Source organism: Microchirus variegatus (assembly GCF_963457635.1).
Source record: "Microchirus variegatus genome assembly, chromosome: 2".
Lineage (NCBI taxonomy): Eukaryota > Metazoa > Chordata > Actinopteri > Pleuronectiformes > Soleidae > Microchirus > Microchirus variegatus.
In genome coordinates this window covers 24,887,194-24,912,818 of record NC_139803.1, presented here as the reverse complement: position 1 = coordinate 24,912,818, position 25,625 = coordinate 24,887,194, and the positions used below count along the sequence as shown (strand labels likewise).

Sequence of the window (25,625 nt, the reverse complement as noted above, 5' to 3'; positions counted from 1 at the left end):
TAAGTGTCTGGCTGCTCAGTTCGTTTGCTCATGCCCTCGTTTGTGAATTGTACTAAATGCCTCTCATCTTAAATACTTTCATTTAGCCATTTATCCATCTGTATGTATGATTCAATGAATGCACCTTCCCTCTTCTGCCAGATACAAGGGCAAGAAGAAAAAAAAGAAAAAAGACATTACTTCTATTGTGACTGCAAAGTAAGCAGCAGCTCACATGACAAGGACTATTGGCATTTTTGGCATGACACACATTATGACTTCTACATGGAGAAAGTATAACTGATGAATGTGTATGGGTGTAAATTGTGCGTCTGCTGAAATCTGCTTAACAGAAAATTCAGCCACAAGTCATTCAATAATTTGTCAAAAAAATGTCTGCTGTGACAGAAGGCCATTTTTTTTGATTGTTTGTTGGATTCATTAAGTCTTAAACTAAAGATATTGAAGATAATATAATCACTGTTGGTGAGTGGCTCCACCACTCTAATCAAGACCAACATATCTCAGTGTTCATAGTGGATAGATTACAATAGGTTTTGGTGCAGGCAGTGATGCTCCCTTTGGAATAAACTGTAAATACATTAAAGATCCCATGACCTTTCATGTATCACCATTAGCACAGCAACACTGTGTCCACGTACAGCCTGACAGGGCCGCATGGCTGAAGTGCTAATCTAATTTATCTATTCAGGATAAAAGCAGACCTTAAGGGTTGGTCGATGCTCTCTTCACAGCTAGCCTTGACATTATTAAAGAGCTTCAACACCTGCAGTCAGCACCAGCACCATGACAATTTAGCAAGACACCCACACCTCAAGGACATGCAAGAACTTACAACTGCTGTATTGTCATTCTTTTTTGTGTCCAGATAACTATCTCGATACAAAAATCCCTAACCGCCAACATAATGTGATATTAACTTCACAGAACTCTTTAATACACTGAACAAAAATATAAATGCAACACTTGTTTTTGCTCCCATTTTTTCATGAGCTGAACTCAAAGATCTAAAACATATTCTATATACATGAAGAAATCTAATCCGTGTTAGTGAGCACATGGCATATCAAGATGCTGATTAGACAGCGTGAATATTGCACAGGAGCGCCACAGGCTGGCCACAATGAAAGACTTAGACTAATTTATTTAACAATGTTTGAGCGAAATGGTGATTTTTGTGTATATAGAAAATCCATCCATCCATCATCTACCGCTTTATCCTCCACCGGAGGGCCGCGAGGGGTGCTGTGCCTGTCTCAGCTGACATTGGGCAAGAGGCAGGTTACACCCTGCACAGTTCACCAGTCCATCGCAAGGCCAAATAGAGACAAACAACCATTCACCCACACTCTCACACCTACGGTCAATTTAGAGTGACTAATTCACCTAATCCCCATATGGCATGTTTTTGGACTGTGGGAGGAAGCCGGAGAAAACCCACGCACAACATGCAGAACATGCAAACTTGCAGAAAGGCCATTGTTCCGAAGTTGTTCAAACTGGGTCTCGAACCCAGGAACCCGGGTGTATAGAAAATGTTTTAGATATTTGAGTTCAGATCATGAAAAATGGGAACAAAAACAAAAGTGTTTATATTGTTGTTCAGTGTAAATGACAAATAAAATATATAAACTACAATTCCCTCTGGACACTCTGAACAGAATGGAGGCACAAAAACTGAGCAGAGGAAGGGGAGAGGAAAAAAGGCTTACACCCGTATGTCTGCCCTCTTACCCTCGGGGCAAAGACATCCATCCCTGCCCACTTTTGCTGACACTCCAGCGCTACATATACTGTATACACACAGAATTCAAGGCTATTTGTGTGCAGGGGAACTGCGGTCTGACCTTGGATTCTCACCTCCATGTGATAGCTTGTGAAAAAACAAAAGCAAAGAAGGCAACAACAAACAAAATGTTGCTGGTGGGAAAAAAAAGTTATGAGCAATATGGAGCTCAACATGTGAACGGAGGTGCAGGTTTATTAGCTGCCTGTCTTGGAGACAGACAATTAAGATTATCCCCCCCGCTTTACAGAAACGTAATGTAGCAGAAAGGTCAAACCCGTACATTTAGACCAGGTGTGCTTCTCAGCGGGAGCAAATGAGCACAGTGTGACATTAAAGAGGAAGTATGAGATGGACAGTTGGTGACAAAGATGTGGATGACAGTTGCAGTGACTGGAACATAAGGTACAGCCACGAAAAAAAAAAGAAAAAAAACAGAGTCAGAGGAAAGGGGGATGAAGGAAGAGTAATGCTGTGCATACGAATCATCAAGTGAACAGCGCACAACTGTCATGTGTGGAAACAAAGGATAAGATGGGGTCACTGATTAAACTTTTGGCAATAATTAGAAGGGTACATGGTGAGCGGACGTTCAACAATTTCCCATTTGGTTCCCATTTCTCAACTCTACTCTGCTCCTCTTCCTGTCTTCCACTTTCCATCTGTCACCATCTGACATGCAGCTCTGACATCAGCCATAATAGGGTGGTACCACCGTGTCAGTTTTTGGCAGGTGTTCTCAAGCTGGAAGGTACACACTTAAGAGAATAAATATCTTAGATGCATCCACTTAGACCCTCAGGCACTGTTTTACGCTTCACTGGATCTGGACTGCAGGCTCACTTACTTACTTAACTTGAACTTGTAACTGCTGATGTCTGGAGCAAAACCTGTCAGTTACTTTATCGAATTCTATTGAATTCAAAGATATGATATGCAATGAGCATTTCCGCATTAACTGTTCAATGTAAATGAGTGTCTGTGTCATTCAAACCATTGTCAAATGAGTTCACACAATGCTGATTAAGACGATCAGCTCCACACAACTCTTTCCATGTGCCTCAGTATAGCAGTGTTTTGTGATGCATTCCACAGCACAACTGACAGAGGGAAGCATAATTGCTTACAACAAGTCCCATGATCCCACGCTGCTTCCCGACGTCATCAAATTACATTTTCAGTTATTGTTTTGATTGAGACAAATCCCAGTGGCAGAAATTAAAAGCATTTCAAGCAAATAAGTAAAATACGACATCATTAAGTGGTGATGGAAACGACTGGGTCCGTCTGCGGCACCATCCAAAGAATGGAATACAGAAATGCACAACTAATTAGGTGAAAGAACATTTAGGTGACTATTAATGCATTTGCAAACCAAATTTAATTTTACAACAAAATTAATATGTATACCATACATTACAAGTTTCATTTTATGTTTAATACATAAAGGACAATTCTATATCTTGATGACATTGTCATATTCCCAATCAGTTATTACAGACACGGGGTGATTGACAACTCTATAAAAAGATAACATATACAACCATGAAGTAGAACTCTCCTTTAGAGATTTGTAGCTTATTACAGTTCTGATACGATCAATTAGTGTTCACCCTGGTTATGTGAGGAGGAAAATGTATTGAGTCAAGAGAAAGAAAGAGATAACAATTATGTTCTTTTCCCACTAGATTGTTATGTGATGGCGGGGGTGGAGTTCACTGTGGGTGACACTGCAAACTCCAGCATTGTCAACACGAGCTAATTGGTTTACAGGTAATACTAGGTTCACTCTTCTGACAGGTCAGCGGTCAAAGGTGGCTCAGAAATAAACAGTGACGCAGTTTAACCGTTTCGTCGCGAAACTTAAAAGAAAAGCAAACCGAGGGTCGCACGTCTATCAGCAGAATGTGTTTCAACAAAAACAAATGAGATTCTAGGAGTCTAATCTTGCGATTTTTTTATTTTATTTTAATCACCCATTAATTCAACTTAAGGTAAGTCCAACCTGTCATACTGAGATACGAGTTGTGTTGTAAACAATACATTGTTTTAATGAAAATCTAATTGCTTTAGCACCTTTTCGTGCGATGCACAAGATGTTTACACCTGAATGCCAATTCACAGTCGCATTCATAGTAAAGCAGGAAATTTTATCAGCAGAGGCGAAATGTGCAAATATATCATTTTAATTGAGAATAAATTAAATTCAGGCAGGTACTGATCACTAGGGGTTAGGATTATATTTCTGGCTCCTTTGTCTCTTCTCTGCTGGGAATCAACTAGTAAACAGAAAAAGCAATGCACTTTAACATATTAATGTCAATAAATCCTCTTAAAAGTCCAGTGTGGGACATTTAGGGGGATTACTTTCATCAAATTGAATAAACTACCCATATGTATGTTTGTACAAATGTATAATGGATGTTTGTGTATGATGGAAATTGCCTGAATGCATGTCGATGCCAGAGTTTACTGAAAGAAAGAAGAACTCCTCCCCCATAAACCCCCATAAAATGACTCACGGAAGTGAATCAGTCCAGTCCAGGGGCCTCATGTATAAACCGTGCGTATGCACAAAAAGATGGCGTACGCTTGCTTTCACGCACACGATGGCATTTATAAAAATGTACTTGGCGTGGAACCTAGCGGACCGCAGCGCAAACTCTCGAGCTGCCTGACTCTTGTCAGCTGGAGACGCTGCAATATTAAGCTCTGAAACTTGTCACAGTGTTTCAAAATAAGTGTCTACAGTGACAAACATGAATTATTCTGTGACAAACAACAATGATACACCACGTACGTTTGTACATGTGTGGATAAGATCAGAGGACACTGAAGACAAAACTGATCCCACGCGCAAATACACATACTTCAAACGTGTGCGCGCGCGCGCGTGTGTGTGTGGTGTGTGAGTGAGTGAGTCACACTTTTCTTTAAGTCTTACTTACTTACTGAAATTGATTTAACGCAAATTAATCTTTTCTTTATGTAAATAGACACAGCTGCTGACGTGAACGCATGAACACACGTCAGTCTACAATGTTTTAAACGCTCCAAAATAAAGTTACACACTAAGTTGTTGTAAGAGTAAGTTATTCCACCACCACTGTGCCTTTCATCAGAAGAGACAGCTGATGCAGGGACATCCGGACACACTGAGACACCTGCACACCTGAGACATCGGCACACTGGCATCCTCTTCCTCCCTGTTCCTCCCTCCCCAGCGTCCAAAACACAATCAGTGACAGTAATGAATCATTATACAGTAAGTCAATGAGCTCTATCTGCTTATTCTGTGCGTAATGCATGTGTATGTAACTGGATGATGACGCGTGACACTGACACATTTATAGATTGTTGAAATGATCTGTAAATTCAGCTCACATGGATAAGTCATGTCTTAACAAACATGTTACATCAGAAAAACAACACCCACAGGATCAACTATCAATGTACAGCCAGTTTTTTTTAAAACATTAATATTAGAACAGCCGCGGTGACCCTCACATTTAGTTCCTTCGTGTTTATGTATAATTCCAAATAAACAAACAAAAAATATTAATATATATATATTTTTTTTTTTCTACATCATAAATTGATGTGTTGATCGCACACTTTCCATCTTATTATTTTATTTCCCTCCTTCTTTGCTGCCGCATTTGTCATTGTTCTTCAGGAAGGAGGCGTCAGAGAGGGCGTTTTAGAGTCCTTTGTATATTAATGTGTGGGTGGAACGAGGGCGTGGTGTGTTACTCATTCACCTCTGCTCAGTTTCACGTTTGATGGGATGTATAAATAGAAGGTGCGCAGGACTCGACGTCGCACGGTTTTATAAATCTGAGAATTTCTTTGCATACGTACTTTTCAAATTTTGTGAGTACGCCCTCTTTCAGTGTGAAAGCTGCGCACTCTTTTATACATGAGGCCCCAGGTCTTTTGTTTCCATGCCACAACTATAAGATAACTGGCAGTGTCTCGAATTAAAGACACCAAACTGTCACCATGTTTATCTTTTCTTCTCTGCTAATCTATGTGTAAGGAAGATCTGCAGGAACTATTCTGAAGATCACCCATACTGCACAATGGATGTGTTAACTGTCAGTTCAAAAGAATAATTCTAATCCTCATTCAGACTGCAGAAAACTGAATATATCCAGGTCGAGTATAGCGAGGTGCAGGAGAGGACTTGCAGCACAGGAACCAGAGGCAGCACAAAATCATTAAATAACGTGTTTTAGTGTTGTTGGTGTAGTAAAAAGCTGAATCAGACATTGAGAGGGAGATTTGTTTGTGTTGGCATGGGGTGGAGGAGAAGTAACTGGAATTTATTCATTGTCAACACACAATAGCCCTGAAGTAGCTGGAAGCTTTTAATCAAATTATTGACTGTTAAGACAGAATCACACATTTTGTTAAGTCTGATATGTGCCCCCCCCCCCCCCCCCCCCAAAAAAAAACATGAATCATCTGGTCTTGTTCTAAAGACAGCAGGGTTTTCTAGCACCAGTATGTTTTTAAATCAGCAGATCCAGTGTGAACCTTTACATAGGGGTTGGTTACAGCTGGCCATGATACAACAGTGCACGGTTCTGTGTCTCATGCTGTGTTTAATCAAGGTAAGTACAGAAACAAACAGAAAACAAAAAGACCTATTTGGGATCACAGCCCCTCTAGAGAAAGCTGCATTGCACACAGTCACAGTGTACTTTCTTTTAACACAGCGGATAAGAATAAAATTGGCACCTGGAAAAGGACATTCCCTGGACGAAACTCGAATAAATGCTGATGAAGCAATTTTTTTCCCTGTGTTTCAGGCTAACAAAAATGCAGAGCTTGTAATGTTACAACACACTGTGCTTTATTGCACTTGTTTATGGCTTTTTTTTGCTATCGTTTTACCCGTTTAATGTTAGCCTGCAATGATGATTTCTTTTTAAAGTGTCAATATTACACCTGATGAACCAAAAGAGCATTTAAGTTTGTTTCCAATGTGGTTTTTTCAAGAGTGCGTCAGTAATACCGCAGTAAAGGCAGGTGGGTGTGAGGCACTTTTATTCATGACTTTGTGGTGAAAATATTCTGCAGTGTCGACGATAAAAGGAATAAAAGTACAATCGTGATGAGACTTTTGCTTTTTAGTGCTCATAAAAGCTGAATTGCCAACTCATCAGGCCACAAGTGCAGCTATGGAATCAAATTTTAAAAGTAAAACTAAGGAATGAAAACTCTTTAAAATTCTATCACGATGATTGTGAGGTTTGATCAATGCAATTCCTTTCAATTTTGCTGTTTAACTTTTAGCTGGCAGCCCACAGACCCAGGTCTCCAGTAAAGAAGACACACACAGAGTGGGCAGTTTTTCAGTTTACCTTCATTTTCCACATGGTAAACCACAAATTCAACTCTGAATAAAATGCTGCAGTGTGGTTTTACCATGAGTCTGATTGAAGTCTACTTTTGTGACTGCTCTTCATATGTTGGCCTTAAAATTCTCAATGCAAAGCTGAGAAGTCATATTTCTTTTCATTTTTCATCTCATCCATTTTTCTTCAGTGAAACAACAGGGAAAAAAAGCGGTAAAAAATAAAACACAAAAGCTTCTCTCACCCAAAAGATTCCTCCATTTATATGTAAAAATAGGAAACAAAACAAGGCAAATTCAAAGATGATTTAGTTTTTGAGTTTGCCATCGCTAAGGGCAAAAAACCTCTAGCAGATTTAAACATGCATTCTCCCTGCCATTCTCTCTTATATTATTATTGCTCCTATTCTCATCTTAAAGGTGATTGTTGAAAAATATGTAGAAGACATGATGGGAATCAGGTAAGAGCTGCTCTGTTTTAATCTTTAAACTTTCTGAACAATGTATTGAACTACACCGTAACAGCACTTCAAAGTTCGTTATGAGTTTAGAATCTGATGCCACAAAACAAGATTATGAGATGAGTTTTGATGCTTAAACTAAATCATACTAAGTCGTATTCTGACTTTACAATAACTGCAATAACTGCACATGCAATAAACCTTTCAGACTAATTTCACTGTGAATAATTTGAGTTTTTGAGGTTTTATTCTCTGATGCACATAAAAAGATGTTTGCCATAAAGCAATAAACAATAATACATAACAGACTATAAAAGTTGCTATGTAGGTGTAGAGCAAACTGGCTGAAAATCATTTTTTACACTTTTTCCAAGTCAAAGGTGTAAAAGAAAAATGGCTCCCAACACTAAAAAATGTGTTAGGGATTCTACTGCAAATCGGCATACAGAGGTGATAATTACAGTTCCTACATTACCCGACAAAAAAAAAAGGAGCGAACCAGCAATCAGACGTCAGTGTGAAACATCTGTTCCCAAGTTACTCCAGCTCACTGTAAAAGTAAACAAAAAGTGTATTGCACAGTAAGGACAACGTTTGAATGGCATACTAAAAAAAAAATCAATGAAGGCAAAAATAAGAATATTTTTATTTTCCCTGTTACTGAGAAATACTTATTCAGATTTTTCAAAAAATAATTTAGAATTTGCATTCTTTGTTGTCAAGATATTTGATAATATAATATATTGAAAAATGAGCTATCTCTAAGGGCCAAACTGAAATGAGTGTAGGATAGCATAGCAGAAGGAAGAAGCTTTTTTCCGTTTACTCGGTTTGTGTTGGGCCGACTTATTGCTGGGGTCACATATGCTAAATATGAAGTCCAAAAAATTGGATTGGTATCTCATTAGTAAGTGTGCATATCATCACAGATAAACATATGTGTAAAGCAAATTAGGTATTTTTTTTCCCTGAAGCTTCAATACATGTGCTTGTGATGAGATGACACCACTATGAATTCTATTTTCATCCCCCATATATGTATTAGGACAGGGATGTTCAAAGTCCAGCCCGGTGAGATGTTGTATGGCCTGCAGCTTCAGTCTTATAATTAATTATTTATGACCAGAAAGGGTCTTCGGCCTTGGTCACATTAGCTCACCTGGTTAGGAGTTGAACCTTGAAACCAGAGTCCTTGGTCTGAAACCCATCTCATATTATGTTTTATGATGTGAAAGAAAGGCAACTTATTTTTTTCATTTTTTCACTCTTGCACAAAAATCAAACAGGTGGAATTTCTAGTTCCTTCAGCTAACGTTTCTGATGACATTTAAAACTGACTGCATAACACAGTTTTCTCATGATGTATTATCTCATAGCTGCAGGTTTCCAAAAGTAAGAGAAAGCACTGCTATCTTTTGCATGCAGGTGGACTGCTATTGTGCCATTTGCTCACTTGAAATGCACAGTAACACCACACATGGTAATAATGGTAATAATAGGACATTATTACCATCCACAGCTCATTACATATTTTATTTGGTTAAAAGCCTAAGTATGATCATGTTTCGTCCATGCACATGCCTCGGTCAAACTGACCCAGGAACAAAAAACATTAATAGGCTCCAGAGTCAGCTGATGGTTTGCTTCCTTAAGAGGAAATGAAGCCTAATTGCGGCTCATGATTTGCTGGCTAGTTTTGGTGTTATGAAACATGTTGTATAACTTTGCAACGGCAAGAAAAATAACATGCATCTAGGAAGTTGGCACTGAATCACCTCATTTGAACTTTGACACAGGAGAAGTTGGTGTGCTACGACAAGCTGGAATAAACAAGACCTGCTCTTTAGACTGTTTCGGCACAAATAACACACAGATCCACAGCTCGCTGCCAGTTTCTCCTGCTATGAAGTTGGCTGGACGACAAAAACCGATAAGCTGTGGTGAATTTATGACCCCTATCACTGACACTCACTGTCAGTCCACCGGTCTTCTGGACCGACAGAAAATCCTGCTACGTCATATGGACTCCCCTGCTGTGGACTGGGCAGAAAATCTAGGAGTTTTTACAGGAAGGAAGCAGCATCCTGACAAAGTCAAAAATAAAATCAGGAGGGCAATGACTTTTCATAAGATAACTGAATACATGGAAATAATACTGTATATATCAGGCTTTACAAATATGTACTGGATTATAAAATGGTAAAGATGCATAGGACGTGTAAAAATACACAGTAGGGGCTTAGAATCCAAATATTGCTGAAGAAAACAAGCATTACAATATTATGTGGTAGTGTATCTGGTTTCAAAATGTAGCATTATGGAATTGCCCAGAAATCAACTAAATCTCCATATTGTACATAGAGAAGTTGCTTCTCTTTGGACAATTATTTTTGTCTTGTTTACAATCATGAACTTGCTAAAACACTGTTGTCTGTAGTTTAAAAGACACAAAATGGTACACTACTTCCTTAAAACAGTTCATTTTACAATGATGTTAAATTCTACATATGTATATATATATACATATGTGTGAAATGCAGTATTATCTGTGTAGTCAGAGCCTGATATAGCGTCTTCATCTGTGCCATCGATCTCGATTGTTGTCATGTTTATTTTAAAGTCTCGCTGCCATAAATATTCGCTGGCACATCCTATTCCCTGAGCAAAAACAAATGCTCTTCCCCAGCAAATACTCTATTTATTCCTGAATATGAATTTTATTGTACAGTACCCATTTAAAGATTAAAAAGCATGCAAGCTGTACATTATCATGTCTTCATTGTTCATCACTAAGCTTGGGACAAAAGGGCTATTAATGGGGAAGAGAAGTCGGAAAGTATTTGGAAATTGACTTTTCAGTACATTTGCTGTTAATCAGACTAAATATTAACTGTTTTGTGTATTAACACTCTCCGATTTTCCTTGACAACATGTTTTAAAGCAGATTAATGTTATCTTCCTGCCCCACTGTTATTGACAAATGACCAAACATGACCTTTTGAAGTTAATTAACTGCATGAGCAACTCATTAAGAGTAATGTTAAATTCCATGCTTTAATTTAACAGTGTCTTTGCCACATCCATCATAATTTGAACGCTACTGGCTGTGACAAAGCGCTCCGAGGCAAGGACCTGCATAAACAACACTTGTTTAGCAACATTCCAATTATGATTAACAGATCTTGTGCCATTTTGTCCCTTTGATAAACCACGGCAAACAAGGTTTCCTTTTCAATTGTGTGTATTTGTCTGTTATTAGCTATATGTTTACATCAATTTCCAATGGATTAACATTGAAAGCAAATTTCTTCTTTTAAAATCAGTTTCTCATTTCCTGGAAACACTGACACTGGCAGATGCTCTTACTTGGTTTATTATGAGCACAAGGTTCACTGAAAATGTTTCCATTTCTGACTAAACTTGCCATCCACAGGCAGCAATAAACTCCCCGTCTACAGACTCCAATCGTCCTGTCAACGCCTATTTGCAACTAGATATTATTCATGGCACAGCCGGAATCGACCACATATATGGCTCTTCATTTCCATGTTACTCTCACGGCAGTCAGCAGACACATCTAGGACTCCACGCCACCCGCCTACCCGTGGTTTATATCCAATTTGAAACAGGTCCCTCTAGGCTATCCTGATTGAGTCTTTCTTCCCTAGAAGAACCCGGTGCTCTGTTAAGGCCATGCGATGTTCTACTGACAGTTGGAAGTGTCACTTGTGCTGCGTAATCCGTCTCTCTTCTCTGTCAAAGCTGAACCACAGTGGCGGGCATGACTCACTGAAGTGCTGTACTTTCTAATGACAGAAGAGCAGAGGCTGAGTCAATCTGACCTGACAGTCTTGCATAAATCACGGCCCTTTCGATTTAAGTTGCTTTGAGGTCTGTCAACAAATCCACAGGAGAAATATTAGACTCTCCTGTAGGTAAGGACCCCGCCTCTGAGAACTCATTATAGGGTGTCTTCCTTCATGCTGTGCCAGGCTCTGTTGACTGAATTGCCAAGCTTATTTCTGATTCACTGGCAGAGGCCTGCGTTTTTAAATTCCCGACTCGTGATAAAAGCCCAGCAGCACCCTAAAGACCATTTCGGGGGAAATAGAAGGATATTAGATGGCTGCATTTTTTGGAAGCACAATTGCTACATTTAATGTTAAAAAAAAGGTTAAAAAAGTACCACTTAAGTGCCACTTAATGATAATGCACCAAATACAACCCTCTACTGAGCTTGTATTCATGTTTTTGTATGGTCTGTAGAGAAACTGAACCTGAAATCAATGTGGAGTCTTGACTCTAGATGTAAGGTAGAATACAGACATATACATAGGGCCCTATGAAATCCGTTTTATTTTTTTCCAAATTCCGTTTTATTTTTTCCCAAATTCCGTTTTTTCCGTTTTAATTTTTTAGAATTCCATTTTTTCCGTTTTATTTATTTTTTATTCTGTTTCTTTTTACCTTTTATACTTACTTTACCACCATAGAATGTGTGCTTTTTGTGTCAATGCAACTTTCTTCTTGAATCCACTGACTTCTCAATTGTTCAATTGTTTTGACTTAAGTTAAATCCTAATTAAGTAAATGCCAGTGAATCTTAAAACAAGCCATGCAATGCTGGTCACATTTAAAAGAAAAATAATAATAATAAACATAAATTAAAGCTGCGAGCAGCGATGGGCGGGTCCTCGTTTCCGCCGGCGCCACCGCCAGGCCAAAAGCCACCAGCAGGCCGGGTAAGTCCTGGACTCTGCACTCTGTGTTTTTCGAGTCAATCGGTCAATATATGGGCGAGTTACAGGGCACTTCCGGTTTCGGGTGACCTACTTCCTGTGTGCTCCCCCTCCCCCTCCTCCTTCTCTTACACACGCACACACACACCTGTCGTTAACTGTCGAAAACCCAGAAGAAACAGGGAAACTAGCACCTTTTAAACTTGTCATAATTCATGAACGGTAGATGATAGAGCTAAAATTTTCGGTTCGTGAGCGTCACAAGACGTTCAGCTGCGCCCACGTTGAATTTCGTGAGAAACGGGTGTGAATTGAGCGATTAATGACAGTTTTAAAATCTTTGTCGTCGTGAATTTTCCAAACTCCAAATCACAGTTTTTAACATGGGCGTGGATGAGAGCGCTGACCAGAACTCTCTGGGCAATTAGGTGATTTGAAGAAAAACCGCAAGTCGTATGCAAATAAAAACAACACACAGGGTTAGCCAACAACCATAGCAACGTTTTGATGTAAAAAATGTTTGTTTAAATTGGAAATTGTGGGCAGGAGAGAAGTTTGTTTGGATATTTGACTTAATATTTTTCTTAGAGTGAGAGAAGACCACGCCCACACAATTTCAGAGCTCTGAAAATGGGCAAAACGTAAATTGCGATTGTGGAAAATCCGTGATATGTATGGAAACGTCGACTTAGGTGAGAAAAGTCCCAAGTGTTGTGACCCGTTTAAAGTTTCAATGACGTTTCTAGGTCAAAGTATGACGACACTGCGAGGCTCCAAAGAGGGCTTGGTTTGTCTCATTTTCCCATTCGTGTGTATGTGAATCTGAAAAGGCAAAATTTTTGTTGTTTTTTGCGATTTGTGTCGCCATGGTAACTCGAAGCTCTTAGAAAAGTCATAGCCAGCATTTCACGAAGAAACCGCACGTTCTGATATAAGATATGTGAGGGTTTTCTCAAAACTGTAGGAGGAGATACATTTCAAAGTTTTGCGCGGGAGAAGAACGCATCCAAGATGGCCGACATCGCTTTTGCGAGAAATTTGCGTTCGTGGACATGTTCGGGGACGTTGTCTCGTGTCACCTGTGAAGTTTCATGCCGATCGGTCAATGTATGGCAAAGTAATAGCGCGTTTCGTGTTTGGTGGCGAGCCCTCGAAATTCGCCAAAGTTCCGATGGCTGCCGTTTGCGCGCCCTTTCAAATGTGGGAAATATTCTCCAAAGGTTTGATCATGGAAGGGTCTAGTACAGTTTGACGCGTTTTTCATCTTCCTAGGATAAACGGCCTCAGAGCGGCAAGCTCAGATACAAAACGTGCGAAAAGCCCAGGAAAACGCCAAATCCAAGATGGCGGACTTCCTGTTGAGTTGAGGTCATGGTGTCAAGAGGAATTTTTGTTCGCCTCGGGCCGGGCAATATATCCAACAATTTTCAAGTACTTTGGCGCAACTAAACTTTTTCCAGCTCCATAGGGCCCTGACCTGTGGAGGCGCTACTGAGCCATTTTGCATCGGTTTGTCACAAGTCCATTATTTTATCAAATTTTTCGCCAGTTCTGATGTGCGTGCAAATTTTCGTTCGTTTTGAAGCACGTTTAGGGGGTCAAATTCCAGTTTCCCTGGAGAGAAAAATAATAATAATTAAAGCTGCGAGCAGCGATGGGCGGGTCCTCGTTTTCGCCGGCGCCACCGCCAGGCCAAAAGCCACCAGCAGGCCGGGTAAGTCCTGGACTCTGCACTCTGTGTTTTTCGAGTCAATCGGTCAATATATGGGCGAGTTACAGGGCACTTCCTGTTTCGGGTGACCTACTTCCTGTGTGCTCCCCCTCCCCCCTCCCTCTCCTCCTTCTCTTACACACGCACACACACACCTGTCGTTAACTGTCGAAAACCCAGAAGAAACAGGGAAACTAGCACCTTTTAAACTTGTCATAATTCATGAACGGTAGATGATAGAGCAAAAATGTTCGGTTCGTGAGCGTCACAAGACGTTCAGCTGCGCCCACGTTGAATTTCGTGAGAAACGGGTGTGAATTGAGCGATTAATGACAGTTTTAAAATCTTTGTCGTCGTGAATTTTCCAAACTCCAAATCACAGTTTTTAACATGGGCGTGGATGAGAGCGCTGACTGGAACTCTCTGCGCAATTAGGTGATTTGAAGAAAAACCGCAAGTCGTATGCAAATAAAAACAACACACAGGGTTAGCCAACAACCATAGCAACGTTTTGATGTAAAAAATGTTTGTTTAAGTTGGAAATTGTGGGCAGGAGAGAAGTTTGTTTGGATATTTTACTTAATACTTTTCTTAGAGTGAGAGAAGACCACGCCCACACAATTTCAGAGCTCAGAAAATGGGCAAAACGTAAACTGCGATTGTGGAAAAATCGTGATATGTATGGAAACGTGGACTTAGGTGATAAAAGTCCCAAGTCTTGTGACCCGTTTAAAGTTTCAATGACGTTTCTACGTCAAAGTATGACGACACTGCGAGGCTCCAAAGAGGGCTTGGTTTGTCTCATTTTCCCATTTGTGTGTATGTGAAAATGAAAAGACAAAATTTTTGTTGTTTTTTGCGATTTGTGTCGCCATGGTAACTCGAAACTCTTAGAAAAGTCATAGCCGGCATTTCACGAAGAAACCGCACGTTCTGATATAAGATATGTCAGGGTTTTCTCAAAACTGTAGGAGGAGATACATTTCAAAGTTTTGCGTGGGAGAAGAACGCATCCAAAATGGCCGACATGGCTTTTGAGAGAAATTTGCGTTCGTGGACATGTTCGGAGACGTTGTCCCGTGTCACCTGTGAAGTTTCATGCCGATCGGTCAATGTATGGCAAAGTTATAGCGCGTTTCGTGTTTCCCGGCGAGCCCTCGAAATTCGCCAAAGTTCCGATGGCTGCCGTTTGCGCGCCCTTTCAAATCTGGGAAATATTCTCCAAAGGTTTGATCGTGGAAGGGTCTAGTACAGTTTGACGCGTTTTTCATCTTCCTAGGATAAACGGCCTCAGAGCGGCAAGCTCAGATACGAAACTTGCGAAAAGCCCAGGAAAACGCCAAATCCAAGATGGCGGACTTCCTGTTGAGTTGAGGTCATGGTGACAAGAGGAATTTTTGTTCGTCTCGGGCCGGGCAATATACCCACCGATTTTCAAGTACTTCGGCGCAACTAAACATTTTCCAGCTCCATAGGGACCTGACCTGTGGGGGCGCTACTGAGCCATTTTGCTTAGGTTTTTCACAAGTCCATTATTTTATTGAATTTTTCGGCAGTTCTGATGTGTGTGGCAATTTTCGTCCGAATTCACGCACGTTTAGGGGGTCAAATTCAAGATTTACCAGGGCTAAAAATAATAATAATTAAAGCTGCGAGCAGCGATGGGCGGGTCCTCGTTTCCGCCGGCACCACCGCCAGGCCAAAAGCCACCAGCAGGCCGGGTAAGTCCTGCACTCTGGACTCTGTGTTTTTCGAGTCAATCGGTCAATATATGGGCGAGTTACAGGGCACTTCCGGTTTCGGGTGACCTACTTCCTGTGTGCTCCCCCTCCCCCCTCCTCCTTCTCTTACACACGCACACACACACCTGTCGTTAACTGTCGAAAACCCAGAAGAAACAGGGAAACTAGCACCTTTTAAACTTGTCATAATTCATGAACGGTAGATGATAGAGCAAACATTTTTGGTTCGTGAGCGTCACAAGACGTTCAGCTGCGCCCACTTTGAATTTCGTGAGAAACGGGTGTGAATTGAGCGATTAATGACAGTTTTAAAATCTTTGTCGTCGTGAAATTTCCAAACTCCAAATCACAGTTTTTAACATGGGCGTGGATGAGAGCGCTGACCGGAACTCTCTGCGCAATTAGGTGATTTGAAGAAAAACCGCAAGTCGTATGCAAAAAAAAACAACACACAGGGTTAGCCAACAACCATAGCAACGTTTTGATGTAAAAAATGTTTGTTTAAGTTGGAAATTGTGGGCAGGAGAGAAGTTTGTTTGTATATTTTACTTAATACTTTTCTTAAGGTGAGAGAAGACCACGCCCACACAATTTCAGAGCTCAGAAAATGGGCAAAACGTAAACTGCGATTGTGGAAAAATCGTGATATGTATGGAAACGTCGACTTAGGTGATAAAAGTCCCAAGTCTTGTGACCCGTTTAAAGTTTCAATGACGTTGCTACGTGAAAGTATGACGACACTGCGAGGCTCCAAAGAGGGCTTGGTTTGTCTCATTTTCCCATTCGTGTGTATGTGAAACTGAAAAGGCAAATTTTTTGTTGTTTTTTGCGATTTGTGTCGCCATGGTAACTCGAAACTCTTAGAAAAGTCATAGCCAGCATTTCACGAAGAAACCGCACGTTCTGATATAAGATATGTGAGGGTTTTCTCAAAACTGTAGGAGGAGATACATTTCAAAGTTTTGCGCGGGAGAAGAACGCATCCAAGATGGCCGACATAGCTTTTGCGAAAAATTCGCGTTCGTGGACATGTTGGGGGACGTTGTCCCGTGTCACCTGTGAAGTTCCATGCCGATCGGGCAATGTATGGCAAAGTTATAGCGCGTTTCGTGTTTGGCGGCGAGCCCTCGAAATTCGCCAAAGTTCTGATGGCTGCCGTTTGCGCGCCCTTTCAATTATGGGAAATATTCTCCAAAGGTTTGATCGTGGAAGGGTCTAGTACAGTTTGACGCGTTTTTCATCTTCCTAGGATAAACGGCCTCAGAGTGGCAAGCTCAGATACGAAACTTGCGAAAAGCCCGGGAAAACGCCAAATCCAAGATGGCGGACTTCCTGTTGAGTTGAGGTCATGGTGTCAAGAGGAATTTTTGTTCGTCTCGGGCCGGGCAATATATCCACCAATTTTCAAGTACTTTGGCGCAACTTAACTTTTTCCAGCTCCATAGGGACCTGACCTGTGGGGGCGCTACTGAGCCATTATGCATTGGTTTGTCACAAGTCCATTATTTTATCAAATTTTTTGCGAGTTCTGATGTGCGTGCAAATTTTCGTTCGTTTTGAAGCACGTTTAGGGGGTCAAATTTGAGTTCTTTGACGGAGAATAAGAATAATAATAATAATCTGTAGAATTTCAATTTAAATCTATGCTCTTCATCATCACTATGCTCCTCTTCATCACTATGCTCCTCTTCATCACTGGGCTCCTCATCACTGTTGTGTACGCGGTCTTGTGTACGCGTTTGTACAATTACAATAGGTTCCTCGTCACGAGTGTAACGAGGACCCTAATAATAATAATCTTTACAATTTCAATTTAAACTTATGCTCTTCATCATCACTGGGCTCTTCTTCACTGTTGTGTACGAGGTCCCTACCCTCATCACTGTTGTGTACGTGTTCTTGTGTGCGCGTTTGTACAATTACAATAGGTTCCTCGTCACTGTAGTGTAACGAGGACCCTAATAAATAAGTGGTAGTGCCCCCTCATCTGGTGCAGACGGATTTCTGCGCACCGCCCCTGCGCTGTACTGTTCTCCCTCTCCTGCGCCGTGCGCTTCTCCGTATCCGACTGGATCGTTTCTCAACACGCAATATTACCTCTACAACGCTGTAATTAAGGGAATAACAGATGCATCAGATGAGCTGATGTCTTTAGTTAACTGTTCAAAGAGAGAGAATGTTCTCTGCTGTTAAGTGAAAGTCGCGGGGAGTTCATAAGTTTCACTTTTGCGCAGATACTTTCCAGCATTTAACAGGCGATGTTCCACAGTTTACTCGCCGTGGTTCGGCCGCCGAATTATCGGTGCATTCCTAAATACAACATCTTTATTGACAATAACAATATAACCGTAATAATGGCGTATTTGATGGTGTGACTTGGGTTTCAATCGGCACCTGGACAAGGAGACGCTCGCCGGTTACATGCGAGCGCAGCGCACTTGTTCCGCGGTTTAGAAAAAAAAAGTGTATATAAAGTAAATAAACAAGCAACACGCACTGGGGGAGACCCTGACCGGGTGAGTGTTTGTGGGGAGATACACGGGTGGTGCCACGAATGAGCGTTCCCCGGAACATTTCTCCAGACAAACGTTCTTTCTCCTCACGATGACAGCATTTCAGTCACATTATGTCAATTTCCGCGATATTCCGCGTTTAACATTAGATTCCGTTTTTATTGGCCAATTCCGCGATTCCGTCCGCGATTCCGTTAACACGGAAATCATAGGGCCCTATATACAGGACAGAATGAATGTGTTTTTAAATAAAAAATGTAGTAATATGTACATAGCCTTGTCCTATTACATAACTACTGTGTAAAGTAATTACACATTTCCCTGGACAAACAAGAAAAGACTTCAAGCTTCAAATCTCAGAAGGGATTCATATCGTCATGAGGCAAGGAAGTAACTCTAAAAGACACAGTGAAGAGGATCCTCCTCAAAGACAAAAAGAAAAATCTCAGCTGACACTTCTGGCTAGAAATGAATAAGTTTGGCCTGCAGTATATAAGAGTAAACAGGACAAACACAATGTTCCTGTGCAGCTCCTGAAAAGCAATCAGCTATTTCTATTTCCTTGCACCATTAAGGTCGTCTAATATACCATGCTGCTCTACACTTGTCAGTCTCACCAAATGATCCTCAACTGATTTAATGTGGAATCTTTTTTTTTTCCTGCCAGGCCCCACACCAGCACCAGCTGAATTTCATTCATTTGAATAATGCACAGCTATTAGTTATATTGAGGATAGGTGAGCGTTTCAGCTCGGGAAACTTCTATGGCTCCAGGCATTTCTTTCCGATATTGGCTGACAGAATATAGAGGGAGCAATTTAATCAAACATGAGAGATCTTAGCAGGGTAGGGTAGATGTAAGATGGTTTCAACTGATGAAGAAGCCGGAGAGAAAGGCATGTGCTTCTTTTCCATTACTGCTGAGGAACTGTAAGCTCTGCTGGTTTGCTACTTGAGGGCATGGAAGGGAGTGCTACGGAAAACCGCTGGTTTATGTGTCTGTCAGTGTCATGTCTTCTCAGGATCATGGTTCAAGGCGAACACGAAAATAAAAAGGGGGAAGGGGGAACTGGTACATTACTGAGAGGGTGCTGGTAGGTCAAAGGACCTTCAACTGGGCTGACATTAGAGGATATTGTATTCTTCACTGATTTGAAGGATGAAAAATAACATGAAGTGTGTGATGCCAAGAGGCCAAGAATGAAAAGCTAACAGAGCACAGTTTGGTTTTCAGTGCAAAAGGCTGAGGGAGTGAGAGCGAGGGAAATAGAATAACTTGACACAGTATTCAAGAACAGGATTAACAAACAATTTTATATATACTATTACAGTCTGCACTACATACTATACTATACTATAATTTATGGTGCCTCACGGAACCCCCTACAGGATCTTTATGTGGACACTGGAGACGCATGTTGTTGTTATTATGACATGTGCTGCTGATCTCCTGGCAAGGTCACCCTTGGAAAAGAGAATTTGATCTCAATGTTTTTTTGTTTGTTTTGTTTCTTAACCTGGTTAAATGAAGGTTAAAAACGTTAATACCAGGTGTAAATTCAGGTGGTGAAGAGCTATCTGATCACAGAAAACGCATTATAATGCCAGATTTAAAGGGGGACATAGAGGCAACAGCAGAGTAGTGAGAAGAATTAATCTTTCAGAATCTAACGGTTCAAGTCTCTGATTCAAAATCAATACATGATTCAGTATACTGAGCTGCTAATTTGAGGGTCTACTCTGCTGAGAAGTTTTTCATCAAATCAGAGTAAGTATTTGCAAGATTAGATGGCTTTTATATTTGGAAAAAGGCAATGTAAACACAGGCAAATCCAGAAAAAAATGATTGATAATTTAAGCTAAACTTGAAAAAGTAACCTGGATATAACCAGAAAAAGTTATGTGAGGGTATGACATACTATGTTGTAATGGCCCAGGTGACAGGTCTTTTGAAATTAAACTGGGTAGTGTCGATTTTTGGACATTTAAATTGATTTACAATTGGGATAAGAATCAGAATTTTTACAAGAATCTATATATTCTACACTTCCACTATCCACTTGTGTCTTTAGAACAGTAACATCAACAGAGACGTCCTTCATTACACAGTAAAAAGACAGATTTTTCCCCAGTTTTAATTGCAAGAGCTGCAGATCTCCCATTCAATTCTGCCTCCTAAATGACAAACTATGCAAATAAATCACACTGGTGTGTAAGGGCATGGGAAAACCACAGATTCCAGATTCAAAAATGTATTTGCAGTGCAGATCTCAGATAATATTCTTTCAAAACTGCAACCACCCACGGGCTTCAAAAGCTCCAGCTGGCAACCAATCCTAAAGAGAACAGATTCTACCCCAGCAGGGGCCATAGGGATGCAATGAGAGAGAGCAAAAGAAGCTCATTCTCTTGATTAAATTTAGTTGATTTAGCTGCTTGGCTTCTCCAGGGTGACTTGCAGCTCACAAATGATCAACTTTAAATGGTGGCTCTTTACTGAGGTGGTTCACATTTAATGCAGATAACAGTCGTTTTAGTACAGTGGCTCAAAATAAGATGGATTCCAGGCTCTAGTTAACATATTGATTTTCTGATCTCTAAAACTGTTTTATTTTTCTATCCAGTAACTTTTATGGCTACCTGCAGAGCAAGGGTAGCGGGCATGTAATTGCCTTCTGCGATTTCCATTATTGAAAGAACACAGGACTACAAAAAGCTTCAACATTGCACCGTTAAAAAACAAAACAAAAAACAACATGAAAATGTATTTTTCCATCTGTGTGTGTTTTTCGTTTTGATCAAATGCCACAGCATGTTTCAGAGCTATCTCCATATTAATGCAAACTTTCAACCATAAAAATCAAAAGTTAGTACTTACTCATATACTTTCAGCTTGTAACACTGGCTGTTCAAAAACAGAAACTCCCAGTCTGTTCCGTAGTCTATGGCCAGCTTGTTCTGCAGATCACTGGGGAAACAGTTATCAATACATTAGATATGGAAATGAAGATTTTTGTTTTGTTTTTCTGATTAATGACACCACACAAGATTTTAGATGTTGTTGGGAAACCTGACCCTGCCTGATGTACTATACTTGTGTTATTAAATGTGTTATTTGAGCCCTACAATATATCTATGTAATTTCCTTAACACAAAATCAGCAGAACAATAACACAAGTGCACTTTTTTTTGTGAATGAGAATTGTTTTTGAATGTGCTGGATCTGGAACAGTTATTGTGAGTCACTGACAAGCAGCTCGAACAACCCCTGGATGACTCCTAAACTGTGCTGACGATGTAGCTTTATTTTCCTTAATACATTCAGGGATCCGACTTTTTGGGTGTAGTGTTGATGAGGTGGCCCTTTAAAGCTCATTTCTATTCAGTGTCTCCAATTATCTGGGCTGGTGACGGCTGCTTTTCTTCACTAATCACAAATAAGGAAACGGAGCCCCGTCTCTGACGGTGCATGAGGCCTTATTTCCATATTCATAACACCAAACTGCTAATGGGGTTAACAAATGTTTAGGAAGGGTGATTGTATCGCTTGAGGTTGATAAGGTAGGGCAGCGTGGGAGGAGGATTCGGGGTCAGAAATTAAATGCAGGTTGCCTAACTGTGTGCAAATGGTTCTCAGATAGAGCAGGGATCATGACATTTGCAGAGAACGTCATTTTTTTTCCCCTCTGCAGCACAAAATATATATAAATAAAAAGGAATGGACTTCAATTTCTTGTTGAATTTATAAGATATGAAAACATAATTCCACATGCACACTACTATCTACATACTGATGAAGGACGTAGCCTGAAGAGAGCAAGAGGGAAGACAACACATAACATATCTTGTCCTCCAACTCATATGAGTAAAAGTGAGTAATTTGACCAGGAGCTATCTAGGAAAGGTGGACAAAGAAGAAATAGAGCAACTGAAGTCATGCCAGATCATTTTCCCTCTTTTCTCCCTCATGCTGACATTTGTTGAGGGAAAATCGTGACCTTTTGGTAACTGCCATCTCTATGGTCGCCTCTCCTCTCTCCCTACTGTAATGAACAGTTTGCAGGCCTGAGGGCCACAGTAGCTACTTATCAGCTATTGCTGGCTGGCTCAGAGCGCTGTGAATTTGAGAAGGACAGAAGACATGTATCAGGGATTTACAGCCAAACCTGCTCAGACCTTTTCCACCCTTTTAGCTGCTGTAAGCATGTTGGAGTGTGACAGCAATGTTGGGGCCTGGTCATACTCGTACATATACCGCATTCTGCAGCAGCAGAGAGCTGCTTCGCATTTCCACATGTGCACACATGCCCACGGTAAGGGTGCACGGCAGTGACAAAGTGTTCCACACATCAGTACTCAATCTTCCTTTTCCTAGTTGCGATTTCTCAGCATACATTTGAGTTTCCTTCTTATTAGAGTTGTACAAGCAAGTTACCGTCTTTTTCATTGTCTCTTTTGACCACAAGAATGTGCATCAAACTGGAGGTTTTGCGCAGATTTGTCGATTTCGTGTCTAATCCTGAAATGGGCGGCTAAACAATAGATTCAACATACAGGCCATCGTAGACCTCTGCACACACAAGGACGCAAAGTATGACCCTGCTCACACAATATCAAAACGCAACATACAGTATAACCAATTAAAAAGTATTATATTTTCTGGACGCATACACAAACATGTAGCTCCATTGTTTGACCATTTTTCCATACAAACTAATTTATGCTTGCTGAACTAATTCATGCCATATCTGTGTTCATAAGTTTAACGTGTGTGAATGGTTCACAGGCAGACGAGCAAGTCGCATCTTGTTCAAGAAAAGTTAACAGTCTTAACCACCAGAGCACAGAAGGCAATCAATTGCATTTGTTTTCCTCAGTTAAAATTAGCCTTATGTACCACAGTGTGAATTCATTACTGTGCAGCTTTCCTCTCGACATTAGCACAGACGGATGGAGTCTATTTTAAGGCCTGATTACATACCATGCCATCCTGCTTACAACAACGCGAGTAAGAAACACAGTCACCAAAAAGTAAAACATTGAGGTTTTATCCACAGTTATAGCTAACCTGTGCTTCTATATCTATTTCTCTGTTATCGTCCCCTTACCTTATTTCCATGTTGACTGTATCGTAGGCTTCTTCTACTTTCTTCAGATTGGTAGCCTCCCACTTTGCAGCTAGACAAAACAAAAGGTCAGACAAATTAACAATACAGCATTGCAGCATCTCAGAATCTGCGTGTTGCCAAACAGTGGGCTCTTAAAATAGGCATTTATGTGTAATGTGTGCGAGAGGAGTTTGCATGTAAACAGAAAATTGGTAACATTCAAAACGAACCCACAGCCTTTTTCATCTCTTAATACTGATAATTGCTTTAACCGATACAGGGAGGGGAAAGACTTCAGAGGGAGCACAGATGACCACAGTGATGATTTGTCATAGACGTGTGTTCATGATGTCATTTCTTCTTAAGTGGAAACCTTTAAATTTCTTTTGGGTAAAAAGAACTATGACAAAAAGGAAAGTTTCATTATTGATTATGATGTATGTATATTTTGTTCCCTAGTGACTCAAAAATGTATTAGGATGAAATAATAATAAAAAAGGTGAGCGGTATCTTAAATTGTAAAAAGGTACAGTTCACTAAAAACATTATTGACTAATGGTAATGTTAACTGCTGGAACGTGCGCCTTAGTGTTGTGAAGAAAATTATGCCAGGAGTGGCATCGCTGCCAAAAATGAAACAGATGAAGGACAAATTAGCGTGCACATTAGGATCTTGTGTTTCTAATCATGTTGATCGGACTGAAAACTGATTAAATCCTACAAGCATTGCAGAGTCATTTGACACAAGAGTGAATTACGACCAAATGCATCCCAAATGGTCAAAAATCCAAATTAAACCTGGCTTAGAGAGTTTTTTGACCTGTGGGAATGGGGTGCCATTATCAGTTGTGGTCATATTTTAAAAAAAAAAAAGTGGCTGAAACCACAGTAGAATTAAACCTGAAAAAAGGAATCAGAGACATGGAGGCAGAGGTGGGTAGTAACGCGCTACATTTACTTGTTACAAATACTAAAGTAACTTTTTGGATAAATTGTAATTTTAGGAGCAGTTTTAAAACTGCCACGCTGCTGCAACATACCTTTACTTGAGTATATCTTTGAAGAAAGAACGGTACTTTTACACCAATAAAAACATAACGTTGACGATGGCCGACAAAATCTTGCCAATCAAATGCAGCCAGTTGATTCACACTGTTAGCCACCCAGTTGTTAGCCACCCAGTTGTTAGCCACCCAGTTGTTAGCCGCCCAGCTGTTCCACGCATTGAGCGTGACAACGGTTTTCAGTCTTTTGTCACGCACACTCGCCACACATAGTATTTTTCACGCTGAAAAAAAATTATAATATACATTTATTCGGCGCCCCGCTATCGCTATGGAACCGTGAGGAAACTGTTCTCATACACACGTGCTTGCCTTGTTTACAACTGAGCAGTGCTCACTTTAGTGGATACTCCACCTTGTGACCAAAAGGTGAAACGACACCTCTCTGTATGTGCTGCATCACAGAAACTGGTGCACAGATACATACTATTTTGTGAGCTACACTGCTACAAAGAACAATACAATACATAAACTGTAATATAAGCTCTTAAAATTTGAAAAGAAATAACTTGAAAAATATATAGGAAAGGGGGGTGGGTCTATTATGTTATATGTTCTTGTCCTTACATTAGTTTAGTCGTATTTCCATCATCTGTTTTTGTTGTTTCTTTTCTTTTTGAAATAACAGTATGCAGAGCAGTTTCATCGTTGCATAGTGCATTTTAGTCAAGATGCTACTTTTAGTTGTGATATTTCATTTTTTGATTTTATATCCTGGCCATGCATACATCATTGCATTTGTCTGAAACTTAGTACTTGTACTCTTGAGTACTTGAGTAGTCTTTTCACTGCATACTTTTTTACTTACTCGAGTAATTATTTCCATGATGACTTTTACTTCTACTTGAGTAAATTTTCTGACTACTCTTCACACCTCTGCCTGGAGGTAAAATGATGGCAGCAAACAGAGGAATTGAGAGGATGAAAAGACTTTCACCGTTTCACTGTCTAAGGCAGATGGACCTAGGGATTTATTGGGTTTTCGAGCAGTTAACAGGTTTGTCTCCGTCGTTGAGGAAATTCTCGCCGGGGCCTGCCACCGTGGCAACAGAGAGGACTGCGTATGCGGTAAGGACTGTGTGGGAAGCTGTCATAGCCCTGGCCTGAATACCAATTAGCCTGTTCTTTGCATGTGGTCT

The 25,625-nt window shown here is 40.4% G+C and overlaps 1 protein-coding gene across 1 annotated transcript in view; it reads right to left on the bottom strand.

Moving 5' to 3' along the window:
• Positions 1–25,625, bottom strand: part of LOC310938249 (glucosidase 2 subunit beta-like) — a gene marked incomplete at both ends in the record, with an annotated part of 121,327 nt that overhangs the window by 21,241 nt on the left and 74,461 nt on the right. Inside the window, 2 exons of the mRNA XM_083902738.1 lie at positions 21,193–21,282; positions 23,423–23,492. Coding sequence (XP_083758864.1) covers positions 21,193–21,282; positions 23,423–23,492 — 160 coding nt within the window. The remainder of the gene's footprint in view (positions 1–21,192; positions 21,283–23,422; positions 23,493–25,625) is intronic.